Source organism: Phyllostomus hastatus, unplaced genomic scaffold, assembly GCF_019186645.2.
Source record: "Phyllostomus hastatus isolate PE091 unplaced genomic scaffold, TTU_PhHast_1.1 phas_contig_150, whole genome shotgun sequence".
NCBI lineage: Eukaryota > Metazoa > Chordata > Mammalia > Chiroptera > Phyllostomidae > Phyllostomus > Phyllostomus hastatus.
The window spans coordinates 37,991,071-38,005,471 of record NW_025333611.1 but is presented as its reverse complement, the minus strand read 5'-3'; the positions used below and the strand labels follow the sequence as shown (position 1 = coordinate 38,005,471).

Here is a 14,401-nt window from a genome sequence, read left to right as displayed (position 1 = left end):
GTAACCTATACATGTTAATTATATTTACATATATTTTCATAGCTGTTTGGTCGTGTATAAACAAACGCACATACACACACCTCCTGCGAACAAATGTCATGAACACAGAGAACCACATGCCCCCACGCCATCTGTTCTCCCCGGTAACCCTTTCCTGTCTAAATCAAACAGCTTGAGTCCCCATCCCAGCTTCAGAGGTTGCTCTTGAGGGTGTTCTGTTTGGAAGTTGTGGCTTAACTACGGTCTCTTCCTCCTCTCCCTGGCCAGCCCAGGCTTCACTGAAGGCTGGGGGAGAAGGGAGAGGATTGTAGCACTCACTGTCGTCCAGGCAGAGTCCCCCCTAGGTCAGGCTCCCTGTCCCCTGCCCTGCCTCCGCCCCTCCCCTCCCCGCCTGGCCCTCTGCATCCTCCCGGAAGCTAACTGCTTTATTGCACAGAGCAAGGTGCCTCCCTTCCTCTCAGCCAGACCGACTGAGGGTCTTTGGCTCTTAAAACTCCATGGCCTCTCTAAATGAAGAGCAATGTTATCCTTTCTGAGACGAAAGCTACAGCTCTCATGCAGTGGGAAAGCATTTCCAATCAGATTCCCCTCCATCCAAACGCAGAGTGGTCCTATGAAACCTTTCGTATGCCAAAATGGCATGTAAGCAAGAAGCCATTATCATTAGTTTACACGGAATATTTTTTTAGCATTCCCAGACCCAAAGTTCAACGCACGCAGTGTTTTAATTTTATATCACCATCAAAATGTTTAATTACGTCCAGTTTTACATAAGCTCAATGCCCTTAGGCGCTCTCTCAGGCTTTTCTGATGCCTCAGGACAGCATGTGCTGACAGATGCAGAGAATAAATGGAGACAGAACACAGGCGCTCACAGACACGGTTCCAAGCTCGGGCCTGATGCTGCGGTGCTGGTGCTGCCGTGGTTCCCAGGGAGGAGCTTGGGGACAGGGTCGCTCTGGCTGCGGGGGTGGGGCTTGCTCTGTAAGGAGGCTAGAGAACAGATGCTGAACCCTATTTTTGTTTTTCACCTATTTTCTTTTCTTTTTTTATTTCTTTGTTTTTATTTATTTAGAGAGAGAGGAAGGGCGGGAGAAAGGGAGAGAAACATCAGTGTGTGGTTGCCTCTCACATGGTCCCCACTGGAGACCTGGCCCACAACCCAGGCATGTGTCCCGACTGGGAATCAAACTGGTTACCCTTTGGTTCACAGCTTGTGCTCAATCCACTGAGCCACACCCACCAGGTGTTTTCTTTTCTACCACACCCACCACTAATTTTCTTTTCTGAGTATATTTTACTGATTATGTTATTACAGTTGTCCTATTTTTTTTCATCTTTATCTCCCCTCCACCCTGCAACCTCCTCCTACCAGCAGTCCCCCCACTTAGTTCATGTCCATGGGTTGTACATATAAGTTCTTTGGCTTCTCCACTTCCTATACTGTTCTTACCCTCCCCCTGTCTATTTTGTACCTTGTACCTACCAGCTATGCTTCTTATTCTCCACTCTCTGCACCTTCCCCACTGATAACTCTCCATGTGATCTCCCTTTCTGTGATTCTGTTCCTGTTCTAGTTCTTTGCTTAGTTTATTTTTTAAAAATTTCTATTTAATTTATTTGGGTGTAATTGGTTAATAAAATGATATAGGTTTCAGGTGTACAATTCTATGATACATCATTTGTATATAGCATTGTGTATTCATAACCCCAAGTCAAGTCTCCTCCATCACCATTTAGCCCCCCTCTACCCTCCTCTACTTCCCCCGACCCCCCTTTCCCTCTGGTGATCCCCATACTATTGTCTGTGTCTAAGAGGGTTGTTTTTAAATGTATTTTACTGATTATGCTATTACAGTTGTCCTATTCTCCCCCCTTTATTCCCCTCTGCCCTGCACACCCCCTCCCACCCACACTGCCTTCCTTTAGTTCATGTCCATGGGTCATACATGTAAGTTCTTTGGCTCCTACATTTCCCATACTATTCTTACCCTCCCCCTGTCTATCTTCTACCTACCATCTATGCTACTTATTCTCTGTACCTTTCCCCCCCATCTCCCCTTCTCACTCCCCCACTGATAACTCTCCATGTGATCTCCATTTCTGTGATTCTGTTCCTGCTCTAGTTGTTTGCTTAGTTTTTTTTAGGTTCGGTTGTTAACAGCTGTGAGTTTGTTGTCATTTTACTGTTCATATTTTTTATTTTCTTTTTCTTATATCAGTCCCTTTAACATTTCATATAACAAGGGCTTGGTGATGATGAACTAACTCCTTTAACTTGACCTTATCTGGGAAACACTTTAACTGCCTTCCATTCTAAATGATAGCTTTGCTGGATAGAGTAATCTTGGATGTAGGTCCTTGCCTTTTATGACCTGGAATACTTCTTTACAGCCCCTTCTTGCCTGCAAGTTCTCTTTTGAGAAATCAGCTGATGGTGTTATGGGAACTCCTTTGTGGGTAACTCTGTCCTTTTCTTTTGCTGTTTTTAAAAAATTCTCTCTTTTTTAAAATATTTAATTTATTTATTTTTAGAGATGGTAAGGGAGGGAGAAAGAGAGAGAGAGAAACATCAATGTGTGGTTGCCTTTCATGTGGCCCCCACTGGGGACCTGCCTGCAACCCAGGCATGTGCTCTGACTGGAAATCGAACCTGTGATGCTTTTGGTTCGCAGCCCACACTGAATCCACTGAGCTACGCCAGCCAGGGCCTTCTTTTGCTGCTTTTAAGATTCTCTCCTGATCTTTAATGTTAGGTAATGTAATTATGATGTGACTTGGTGTGTGCTTCCTTGGGTCCAACTTCTTTGGGACTCTCTGAGCTTCCTGGACTTCCTGGAAGTCCATTTCCATTGCAAGATTGGGGAAATTCTCCTTCATTATTTTTTCAAATAATGTTTCAATTTCTTGCGAATCCTCTTCTCTTTCTGGTACCCCTATGATTTGGATGTTGGAATGTTTAAAGTTGTCCTGGAGGTTCCTAAGCCTTTCCTCATTTTTTGGAATGCTTGTGTCTTCATTCTGTTCTGGTTGAATGTTTTTTCTTCCTTCTGCTCCAAACCGTTGATTTGAGTCCCCGTTTCTTTCCCTTCACTGTTGGTTTCCTGTATATACATCTTTTATTTCACTTCATATGGCCTTCACTTCTTCCTTTATTTTGCATCTGTACTCAGCCATTTCTGTGAGCATCCTGACTACCAGTATTTTGTACTGTGCATCTGATAGATTGGCTATCTCTTCATCATTTAGTTGTTTTTCTGGGGTTTTGACTGTTTTTTCATTTGGGCCATTTTTTTTTAATCTCGGTGCGCCTGACAAGGGGCAGGGCCTCAGATATTCATCAGGGTGGGACAGTCCACCTCGCTGCTGCATTGTGGAGCTGTATGTGGGGGAGGGTCGAAGAGTGAACAGTGCCACTTGCTCTGCTCTTGGCTGGCTTTCAGTCACTTCTCTTGCTTCCTACAAGCAAATTGGGCCCTTCTGGTGCTGATACCCAGGTGGATGGGTTTGTTTCTCTCCTATAGACTCTCCTGTGAGACAGGCCATTTCTCCCATTGCCACAACCTCCACAGATTTTTACAGCCAGAGGTTTGAGGCTTTATTTCCCCACGCTGGAAACCTGGGTTGTGCGGTCTGTCTCGCTCCCCAGTTTCTCCTCCCAGTTTATCTGCACATGAATGTGAGATGGCTTGGCTTGCCAGCCACTGCCTCACCTGCCTTGTCTGCTGCCTTGTCACGTGTCCTTTCCTCCCCGCTGCTGGTCTCCACCCTCCTACAAGTCCAAATGGATGTTTCTTCTTTAACTCCTTGGTTTTTGGACTTCCCATACAGTTCAATTTTCTGGGATTTCTGGTGGATTTTTGTGTTTAAATTTGTTGTTGTCCTTCTTTTGGTTGTTCGAGGAAGCAAAGTGTATCTACCTATGCCTCCATTTTGGCCAAAGTTGCTTTTCACCTATTTTCATAGAAATAAAAACCCTCTTTGGATTTCTTTCAGTTGGCTAAAATTGGTACTAGTGTAGGTCTTTTGTAAAAGTGAAGTGGCATAGGGCAAACTTTGGGCCCTGGCTGGTGTGGCTCAGTGGGTTGAGTGCTGGCCTGCAAACCAAAGGGTCACGAGTTCGATTCCCAGTCAGGGCACATGCCTGGGTTGTAGGCCAGGTCCCCAGTAGGGGGCGTGCAAAAGACAACTACACATTGATGGTTCTCTCCCTCTGTTTCTCCCTCTCTTCCCCTCTATTAAGTGGCGATCCCCGAGTAGCACACGCACAACGTGGAGCAGGGCACTGGATGCTGTGAACACCGTCGGTCCCCGCTCCCACCCCGTCCTACACAAGACCTGTGTTCCTGACAGCAACACTGTGTGATATTTAGTGCTGTCAGACAGACTTTTAAAAAACTGACTCTAGAGAGAGAGGCAGGGAGGGGGAGAGGGAGGAGGATTGATTCCCTTTTGCATGACTGGTCAGGACTGGGGGCCAAACCTGCAACCCAGGCATGCGTCCTGACCAGGAATCGAACTGGGGACATTTTTCTTTGTGGGTGATGTTCCAGCCGAGTCACCAGCCAGGGCGTCAGGCAGACTTTTTTAAAGTCTAGTATTATAGTGTTTAAAATGTCAAGTTGAGTCAAGTGACAAGCATTTATCATTCTTAATATACAAAGACCTCTCTTCTATGTATTTTATTTTTGTAGCTCTTATTGATTTATTTGTTACACTTAATTTTTTCAGGCTGATTTTTTTAAAGTGCATTTCCTTCCTCATGCATTGTTCTGTGCCCATGGACGGATGCGTACAGATGAGGATTCACACTCACTCACCACCACTTGTATGTCCTCAGGCGTGAGGGCCGGCTCTGCGTGCACTGTGACATTTCTGGGTCAGGATATGCCTTGGAATTGATTAACACAGCCACTTTCCCCACCAACAGCACGATGACATTGACAGTGTGTCTCACCCCCGAGAAATCATACCGCAGACATCAACATCTTTTTAGTGGAACACTGGCTAGGTGGTCTTCTTCCTGGAGGAGGGGGGCTTGATGGGGAGACACTGTGACTAAGCTTCCCAAGGAGTTGCTGAAGGAGCTAGGACTGTTTGATCAAAGGAAAGCACGCCTGGGGCATGCTGCCAAGCCTGTCCTGGAAGGCTCTTGTGGGCCAGAGGAGGTGGGCTGGCTCCCTGAGACCGTCGGGCTGGGCCCCACAGCCGCACGTGACCTCTATGGCATTTTTGCCTTTGTGGCCCCTTTTTGCATAAAGTATATTAAAATGATATCTCGTGATTGCATTGGTGTGAAGGTAAATATCATGCAGGCTGGATTATAATCATTTCTTCCTTCTGATTTTTTAAAAAAACATTAAACTCTCTTGTGTGCCCCTAAAAGTCTCATGGACCCGGGGCACCATGCCTCGGGGACCCGTGCTGGGAGCTCTAGGGGAATGAGCGTGAGAAAACGGAGAAAGCCCCTGCTAATGGACAGCTGTCCAACATCGGGAGGGGGGTGGCTGAGGAGAGAGGAAGTTCAGGCTCTGGAGGTGGCTGAGCAGAGGTCGGATGTGATAACAGAGGTGAGGCTCCGGGAGCAGGTGTGGGTTTGAGGAATCTGTAAAACGTTCCTTTCAGGCTGAAGAGAAGGTGACTTTGGGATTTTCTAGCCCCCTGTACTGCCACCCCTGCTCTGCCCCAGGGGTGGGGGGTGTACTCTCTGGAGGCCCAGCGGAGAGCAGAGAGCAGGGCCCTGGGAGGCCAGCAGCAGGTGCTCCGGAGAGTGGATTGTCCTGGCAGTTCTGGGCACGCTCTAGGGTGGAGGGAAGACTTAGAAGGGGCCTAGGCCCTTCCAGAGGGCCTTCAGCAGCACCCTCCACCCCCACCCTAAGGCTGCAGCTAGGCACCTTAACTCCAACACTTTTTGGTCTTCTCTCGAGGAATTCCAAGAGGGCAGGTCCTGGGGCTGGACCAGGGCAGGGGGAGGACCCTGGGTAACCGCCTACCCCAGTGAGCCCATTGCGGTTGGGGTCACTCCCCCAGAGGAGAGCAGGGTGCCCTGACCAAAAGGCCTCTGAGTGGGTGCTGGGTAACAATACCCAAACCCGACACCCATGACCACAGAGGCTAGAGCCCTGGTGGCTGGGAGGGCTCAGATTCCTGGGCGCAGAGAAGTCAGCCCCCTGAGGCCAGCCTGCGGGGCGGGCGGCTCAGCCAGACCAATCATGGAGGAGGTGGCTGCAGCCCCTGGGCGTTCCCTGTCCTGTCCCCAGGTGCTGAGGCCTTCTGGATGGCAGCTGAGGACAAGGACAATGACCCTCTGACCTATGGGATTAGTGGCCCCAATGCCTACTTTTTCAAGGTCACCCCAGACACCGGGGAAGTGAGGCTGGACAGCCCACTAGACTATGAGGTGAAGGGTGGTGGCCCGGGGAAGAGCCGGGAGGGGGAGGGGAGACAAGGGAGCCCCGGGGGGCGGGGTGGGAGCCTGCCCAGTTAGAGCTCACTGGGCCCCTTCTCTCCCACCCCCGCTGCAGACGCTCACCTGGTTCCCAGTCGTCATCTCTGTGAGCGATGGTCACAACAAGCCAGTGAGTTGCCTCGGGGTGTGGGGTGTGGTGGGGAGGGGTGTCGGGGACCAGGGGTCGGGACTGGGCCCGCTCCGATGGTGCTCCTGCCTTAGGCAAGCTGAGAGGACTCCAGTGTACAACAACAACAACAACAACAACAAATTAAATGTTTAGTGTCATCAGAACTACACTCATCCTCTTTTTGTTGCACAGTATTACCAAGAATATTTATTATTAATGCATTTTCCTTATATAGGTATATTGTTTATATTATAACTGGAGCTAATTATATTGCTAATTAGTGTCCGTGATAATAAAAAACAAATGGCGGTCACTCCCTACCCAACTCCCCTGAGACGGCCACTCTCCACGCCTGCGGCTGAATGTGTCGGCGTCGACACTCACGTTCGTGAAGGCCACTATGCCTTGTGCCTGTGGGAGCTGGGGTTTTGTCTTCAGAACGAGTTCCGCAAACCCTGTCCACTTAAAAAAGTCGTTTCAGTGACTTGGACATTTGCAGATACATTCTCTTCGTGAACATCTCAGCAACTGCAGATTAAAGGTCGAGCCCCCTCAGGCCACCCTGCCAGCGCCGCCCCCCCAGCCTGGAGTGTCCACTGCCACCGCGCTCCTCCCCCTCCCTCCCGAGTGTTCACACACACGCCCACATCCACAGCAGGCAGGTCATCGAGTTCTGTGCGTTTTATGAAATCCACGTGGGATCCTACTGCATGTATTGTGCTTTTTAAAAAGTTACATTTATTAATTTTAGAGAGAGAAAGGAAGGGGGAGAGAGAGATTTTTGTTCCACTTATTGATACATTCGTTGGTTGATTCTTGTATGTGTCCTGCCTGGGGATCAAACCGGCAACCTTGGCATATTGGGACGATGCTCTAACCACCTGAGCTACCTGGTCAGGGTGCACATATTTTCTTGAACTGCCATATCCACTCAGCTCTCAGCTGTGGAGCTCATGCCGTGTCCATGTTTGCGTCCCCACCTCTTTACTGTCTCGGTTCCAGCATGCTGACCAAACACGGTGCTGATCCGCTCTAATGGATGTTTAGACTGTCCACAGCTTTACGTGGTGGCAAGCAAAGCTAAAATGAATATGCTTGTCATAGGACAGGCACATTTTAGATTTTTTAAAGTGACCTAATGATGGCCCTGGCTGGTGTGGCTCAGTGGATTGAGTGCTGGCCTGTGACTCCAAAGGTCACTGGTTCCATTCCCTCCCAGTCAGGGTACATGCTTGGGTTGTGGGCTGGGTCTCCAGTTGGGGGTGTGCAAGAGGCAACCGATCGATGTATGTTGTACATCATCAATGTTTCTCTCCCTCTCTTTCTCCATCCCTTCCCCTTTCTCTAAAAGTAAATAAAATCTTTTTAAAAAAGTGACCTAGGGATGCCTGCAATTTACACTCAAATTGTTCAGAGAGAATCTACACTCAAACATGGAGAGGGAGAGAAACCTGGATGAAGGGTATGGCGAGCTCTTTGTACTAGACTTGCAATTTTTCTGGCATCTGAAATTGTATCAAATGAAAGGTTGCTGCAAACATCGCCAAACTGTCTACCTGAGAAGCCATGTCCACTTGCTGTCCTGCCCTGATACTTCTCGCCTTGATTTCTCGGGAGCCCACCTTTTCCGGGCTTACTGGTCTTTCTCCCCACAGGTGCAGAAGGAATTTCAGGTGATTGTGGAGGACAGAAATGACAACGCACCTGTTTTCCAGACCACTGATTTCTCTGCCACCATCAATGAGGTAACACCTATCTTCATGGGTGTTGGGGTGGGGGGGAGACAGGGGTCCTAGAAGCCCTTCTCAGAGTGGGAGGGGCCAGACCTAGGCAGCAGGGCTCGGGGTCAGAGAAAGCACCTGCTAGAAAGTATAGCTGCAGGCACCGAGCTCCAGGGATGCAACCCCATGAACCATAGGTAGAGCAACATTTGGAACCAAGCAGACCGCTTTGGAATTCTTTCAATTATAAAAGGGAAAAAAAAAAGGAATCCATTTTCTTACATATATCTGAGAAATTTAGAGGTGTATCTAGATTCAAGCATGGCTGGGTCCAGGCTATTCAGACCATGCCATCAAGAGGAGATTTCTCTCCACCTCTCAGCTTTGCTTCTGCTGTTGCCTCCATCCTGAGGCAGGCGGGGAGTTCTCCCTTGTGGTGATGAAGATGTCCCCAGTAGCTCCAGGCTCCCTTCCCGCCTGCTTTGCAACTTCAATGCAGACTGTCTCTTTCTCATTGGTCCCAGCCAAAACCCCAGGGCTGGCTCTCATTGGCTCATTTTGAGTCATGTGAATATGGAATACTCTGATTGGCTAGGTCTGCATCAAGTGCCTTCCCCTTGTAGTAAGGGAAGGCAGCCTCACTTGAACTTCATGGGTGGGGAGAGGTTTCCCAGCAGTCCCTGAGCAGCAAACAATGCCACTCCCGAACCTTCATTACCAAGTGACTTTGAAGATCCATGAGGTTAGGTTTCCACGCAACATCACACATGAGGCTCTGCTGGAGCCCCTACTATGTGCCAGGCGCTGTCCACCATGCTGAGGACATCTGGTGAACAACACAGCCCTGGTTGCCCATCCTCGGCAGCTCACACTCTAGTCCAGAGCAGACACTAATCAAGGAAACATGAAATAAGCAGCATTATTGCCGGTGGTGTGAAGCTTCACGGTGCTCATAAAACAGGGCAAAGTTAGAGAAGGTGAGGGGGACGGGCTGCTTCCCCAAACAAGTGACATCTGAGCAGAGACCCACGTGGCACGAAGAGGCTGGCTTCAGGATGCTCCAGAACAGGGTGTTCCGGGCAGGGGAACGGCAGGCGCAGAGGCTCTGCGACGGGGAAGCCGGAAAGCTAGTGTGGATGGAGGGTGGAGAACGATGGGGCAGTGAGGTCAGAAACGGGGGCAGTCAGGGTCCATGGAGGTGACGCGGTCATATCCAAGAGGAATGGGGCAGAGGGCGTGGCAGAGGGCGCTGTAGTCTGGTTCATGATGTCTGAGGATCTCTTTGCTGCCGTGTGGACAGAGGGAGGGTGCGGGCAGGGGTTGCAGGGTCAGGTCCCAGGCGCCAAGGCCTCCTGGAAGAACCTCCAGCTCTGTGGGGTGCGGCCTGAAGCCCACAGCTGAAGGCTGAGGACAGTCCGGCCAGGCGACGGGCCCATCTGGCTTCTGGAATGACCACTGCAAATGAGAAGACAGCTCGAGTGGTGGGGAGGCTGCATGGGAAGAGGAGGGGTGAGGGGAGATGCTGCTCCCTGCCCCCTGCCCCCAGCGGCCTCCAGAGGCCCAGCCTGTTTGGGAAGGGAAAGGGAACGTCTGTGGAACTCGGGGTTTTCAGGCCTTGGAAATGCTGTCCTCAACCCTGTGGGGCCGCTGGGGATGCCGCAGCCCAGGGTGGGGGTGTGAAGCACCTCAGGCGAGAAGGAGGTGGATTGGTGCTCATAGGTGACAAGTCCCTTGTTGCAGACCCTGCCGGTCGGCTCTCTGGTGTTCTCGGTGCTGGCCACGGACAAAGACACGGGGTCTGCGGGTGTTGTGCAGTACTACATAGAGGGGGTGAGTGCAGCATGGGCCCACCTCCCCTCCTGGCCACCAGGGGGCAGCGTCTCCCACCTCAAGGGCTGGGTCTCCTCACCCCCACCCTACCACCACACCTCCCTCATTGGCCCAGACGCATAAGGAGGTACCTGCTGTGGAACAGGACCCTTCTCCCCACCCTCTGGTGCTGGGCACTGTCTGGGCCTTTACTGAGTGCACCACACCACCTGGTGGAGGAAACCAAGGCCCAGAAAGGTCCAGGCTCTTGTCCAAAGTTACACAGACCATAGCGGTGCAACCCCAGTACTCATGAAGACAGATTTGCTAGCTGTAGCCCAATCTGTGAGTGCCCACTACCTGCTTGTCACAGGCCTTAGCCTGTCTGACCCTCCTTTCGACCCACTGAGCCCACTTCCTGGAGGAAACCGAGGCTCGCGGAGGTTAGGTGCCCTGGTGAGGTTCAACGGCAGGTCTCACAGGGCAGGTGCCGGGGGCAGGGCTGTCGGGAGCCTGGCCTGCCTGTGCCCTGCCTCAGGTCACCCCGAGCACGGGGGACAGCAAGGACCTCTTCAGGATCCTGTCCAATGGCTTCATCATCCTCAATGGCAGCCTGAGCTACAACAACAAGAGTGCCTTCTACCAGCTGAAGCTGAAAGCCTGTGTGAGTGGGGGGTGCGCAGGCACAGCTGGGGGCCAGGCAGGGACCACAGCCCTCACTCACACTCACGGCGGCCATCTCCCCCCACCTGCAGGACCTGGGCGGCATGTACAACAACAGCATCGTCGTCCAGTGCTCCTCCCCCGTCTTCCTGTCCATCTCTGTGGTTGACGAGCCGGACCTGGACCCCCAGTTTGTCAGGGAGTCCTACTCGGCCTCTGTGGCTGAGGACGCACCCCAGGTGTGCCGGGGACCGGGGTGGGAGGTCTAGGAGGAGCGGAGGTGCAGGAAAGGCTGGGGCCACTGACCACGCCTTCTCGCAGGGAACCTCTGTGCTGAAGGTGGAGGCTGTGGACCAGGACAGAGGCGTCAATGACAACGTGACCTACGTCATCTCCAGTGAGGACAAGGGTGGCCCCCACAGGGGGTGGGGTGCAGAAGGGGCAGGGGCTCCGTCAGAGCTGCTGCAAGGGGCTGCTCCTGCCGTCTCTTGCCAGACTCCACGAGGCCTGGCTGGTTCGCCATCAGGCCAGACGGGGTGATCAGTGTCAGCGGCACCCTGGACCGGGAGCAGCTGCTGGAGGAGGATGAGGAGGTGCAGCTGCAGGTCACGGTGAGTGAGGCGCCCACCACCCCCTCCCACCCCCACCTCTGACCCCTGACCTTGGATCTCAGCTCTTGCTGAGCACTGGTTCTCTGCCCTCTGCCCTCTGGTCTCTGCCTTGCTCTCAGGCCACGGAGATGCACCCCAATATCTACGGGCAGGAAGCCAAGGCCAGCATATGGGTCACGCTGCGGGTGACGGATGTCAATGACCACGACCCTGAGTTTTTCAACTGCAGCCTCCCGACCTGCACCTTCTCCCCACAAGAAGCCCAAGTCAACTTCACGGGCTCCGTGGACGAGCACTCCTCCGCCCGCATCCCCGTGGACGGCCTCACCATGGCAGTCTATGACCCAGACAAGGCAGGCGCACCCCACGGAGAAGGCGTGGCAGCAGGGTGGTGGGAGATGGCTGGGGGAGGGAGGGTCCTCTGCCCACGGCGGGGGGTGGGTGGGGGATGTGCCGGGGGTGGCAGTGGTGCCAATCACGAGTGGGGTGCTCTTTGGGAATGTCAGGGGGCATTCACTGGTGGGCAGTCTGTGTCAGGGGGAGCAGTTGGTGAACAGAAAGAGGGTTGAATGGAGGCTGGTGCTGGTGGCTGATAATATTGGGTGGAATGCAGCCTTTGGTGGTGTTGAGGGGAGGGAGGTGGTGGGGGGGCTGGTGAAGTTGAGGGGTGCTGGGAGAGGACTGGATATTGGGGGATGTGGCAGTGTGGAGCCCAGGGTGGCCTGAGTGAGTGTTAAGGTGCAGAGAGGGTGATGCTGGGTGGTGGGTGACTTGGATGGTGCTGAATGACTAGCTATTGGTTGTATTTGGGGATATTGAGTTGGTACAAGATGTGGACGGGAGAGTGATGTTGGGTGGTGGTAGCTGACTGGGTGTGTTGACTTGGAGGTTGTCATTCAGTGGAGTGGAGGGAGTGTGAGTAATGGGGTGACCCTGGGTGTTGGCGGCGCTGGTGCTGGGATGGGATGGGTGGTGGACGGGGGTGAGTAGGGGTGAGTGGTGCCCAGAAAGGAAGGCTCATCGCAATGCTTCATGGGAGTGTGTGTGTTGGGGCTCTGCCTCTGCAGCCCAGACCTGGAGCCCACAGAACCCTAGAGAAGGTCTTTTTTTTTTTTTTTTTTAAGATTGTATGTATTTTTAGAGAGAGGGGAAGGGAAGGAGAAAGAGAAGGAGAGAAACACTAGTGTGCGAGAGATGCATAGATTGGTTGCCTCTCGAAAGCCCCAAATTGAGGACCCGGCCCGCAGCCCAGGCACGTGCCCTGATCGGAAACTGAACCGGCAACCTTTTGGTTCACAGGCCAGTACTCAATCCACTGAGCCACACCGGCCAGGGCGAGAAGTCTTCTCATGAGCCCCCATTTGCAGGGACTTGTGACCAGCCCAGTCTCCCAGGGCCCCCGTGCCTCAGTTTTCTGAGAGTCCCCTTTTCATGGACCTCAGTGGGCAGGGTTTCCTAAGGCAGGAACCTGGGCCCGGGAACTGGGGCAAAGGTGTGTGTGGGGGTGGGTGTGTTGCCGGCGGTGGGGGTCTCTAGACTACACAACGCACCTTCACAGGGCAGCAACGGCACCTTCCTGCTGTCCCTGAGGGGCCCTGATGAGGCAGCCTTCAGCGTCTCCCCCGGGAAGGCGTCGGGCTCCACAGATGTGCAGGTGCTGGTGCGGTCTCCAGCGCTGGTGGACTATGAGGAGAAGACGGTGATGCTGGTGCAGGTGCGGGGCGCCCTGGGGCCCCGGGGAGTGTGGGCCATGGGGCGCTCTGGTCCCAAGGCTGCTGCCCGCTTCCTTGTCCTCAGGTTGTGGCCACTGACTCTGTCAGTGGGAACTCGTCCGTCGCCTCAGTGACCATCCATCTCAGGGACATCAATGACCACAGGCCCACGTTTGCTCACAGCCAGTACAACCTCAGTGTCTTCGAGCACAGTGCTGTCGGCACGGTGGTCGCCAGCGATGTCCAAGTGAGTGACAGGGATGGGGTCCGGCCCGGGCAGGGGCCGCCGGGAAGGGCTGACTGGGGACCGTGGCCCCCCCAGGGCCTCGGTATCATCTGATGCCCCTGGGTCTCAGCAAGTGTGGGTGTGTGAGTGTGTATGGGCGTGTTTGGGGGGGGTGTCTAGCGTGAGTCTGTGTCGGGGGCTCTCCCTCTGTGCGGGGAAGCAGACCAGCCCAGGCCCCATCAACTGCAGCTGGCAGTGAGTGCTGCCGCCTGCGCACAATGCACCGTGATCTGTCTCTCTGCCCATAGGCCTCTGACCCTGACACGGGCGAGGGCGGCCACATCACCTACAGCCTGCTCCCAGGGACTGGGTAAGTCAGGCCCTCGGCGGGTATGGCGGGCTGGGCAGGTGGGGGGGACGCTCAGGCACTGCGAGGTTTCAGACGAACAGTGGACCATGCTTTCTTTAGTGTGAGCAGGTTGCCGCTGTTTGATGGGATGTGGTGCAATCTTTTTTGTTGCTTAGTTGAACTTCAGACTTCAGTGGGCATCCTGTCTCTTTCTTTGCTGCATCTGGGCATCCTGCACAGGGCAGACATCTTTGCGGTGGACCCAGACTCAGGGACAGTGACGGTGAGAAACAGCGAGCTGCTGGACCGGGAGAAGCAGGCCGTGTTCTACCTCACGCTGCAGGCCACCGACGGTGGGGGCCTGTCGTCCTCCACCACGCTGAGGGTCGAACTGCTGGACATCAACGACAATGAGCCGGTGGTCGTCGGCTCCTACAACATCTTCGTCCAGGAGGAGAGTGGCAATGTCTCCGTGACCATCCAGGTACGTGCCAGCCTGGGCCTGGTGGGCGGGACAGGGGGCTGGAGCCAAGCACGGCTCTGCAGTCAGGTTGGCCCTGGGCCAGCATCTGGGCTTTGCTGTGTGGCCTTGAGAAATTCGCTCAGCCTCTCTGGGCCTCCATTTCCTCTTGAGAAAATGAAGGCAATTATACTACTTATTCCCAAGGTCACTGGGGATTAATGAGATAATGTATGTAAAGTGCTTGGCACAAAGCCCAGCACAGAGCAAGC

General features: G+C 53.3%; 1 protein-coding gene across 2 annotated transcripts in view; it reads left to right on the top strand.

The window, feature by feature from the left end:
• The window catches only part of CDHR2 (cadherin related family member 2), a 36,551-nt gene that overhangs the window by 9,120 nt on the left and 13,030 nt on the right, over positions 1-14,401 (top strand). For both annotated transcript variants that reach the window (XM_045825228.1, XM_045825236.1), the window contains 13 exons: positions 6,261-6,400; positions 6,525-6,578; positions 8,234-8,323; positions 10,040-10,129; positions 10,647-10,772; positions 10,864-11,010; positions 11,093-11,168; positions 11,267-11,382; positions 11,502-11,735; positions 12,941-13,096; positions 13,180-13,341; positions 13,629-13,690; positions 13,910-14,153. In XM_045825228.1, the coding sequence (XP_045681184.1) occupies positions 6,261-6,400; positions 6,525-6,578; positions 8,234-8,323; positions 10,040-10,129; positions 10,647-10,772; positions 10,864-11,010; positions 11,093-11,168; positions 11,267-11,382; positions 11,502-11,735; positions 12,941-13,096; positions 13,180-13,341; positions 13,629-13,690; positions 13,910-14,153 (1,697 nt within the window). The remainder of the gene's footprint in view (positions 1-6,260; positions 6,401-6,524; positions 6,579-8,233; positions 8,324-10,039; positions 10,130-10,646; positions 10,773-10,863; positions 11,011-11,092; positions 11,169-11,266; positions 11,383-11,501; positions 11,736-12,940; positions 13,097-13,179; positions 13,342-13,628; positions 13,691-13,909; positions 14,154-14,401) is intronic.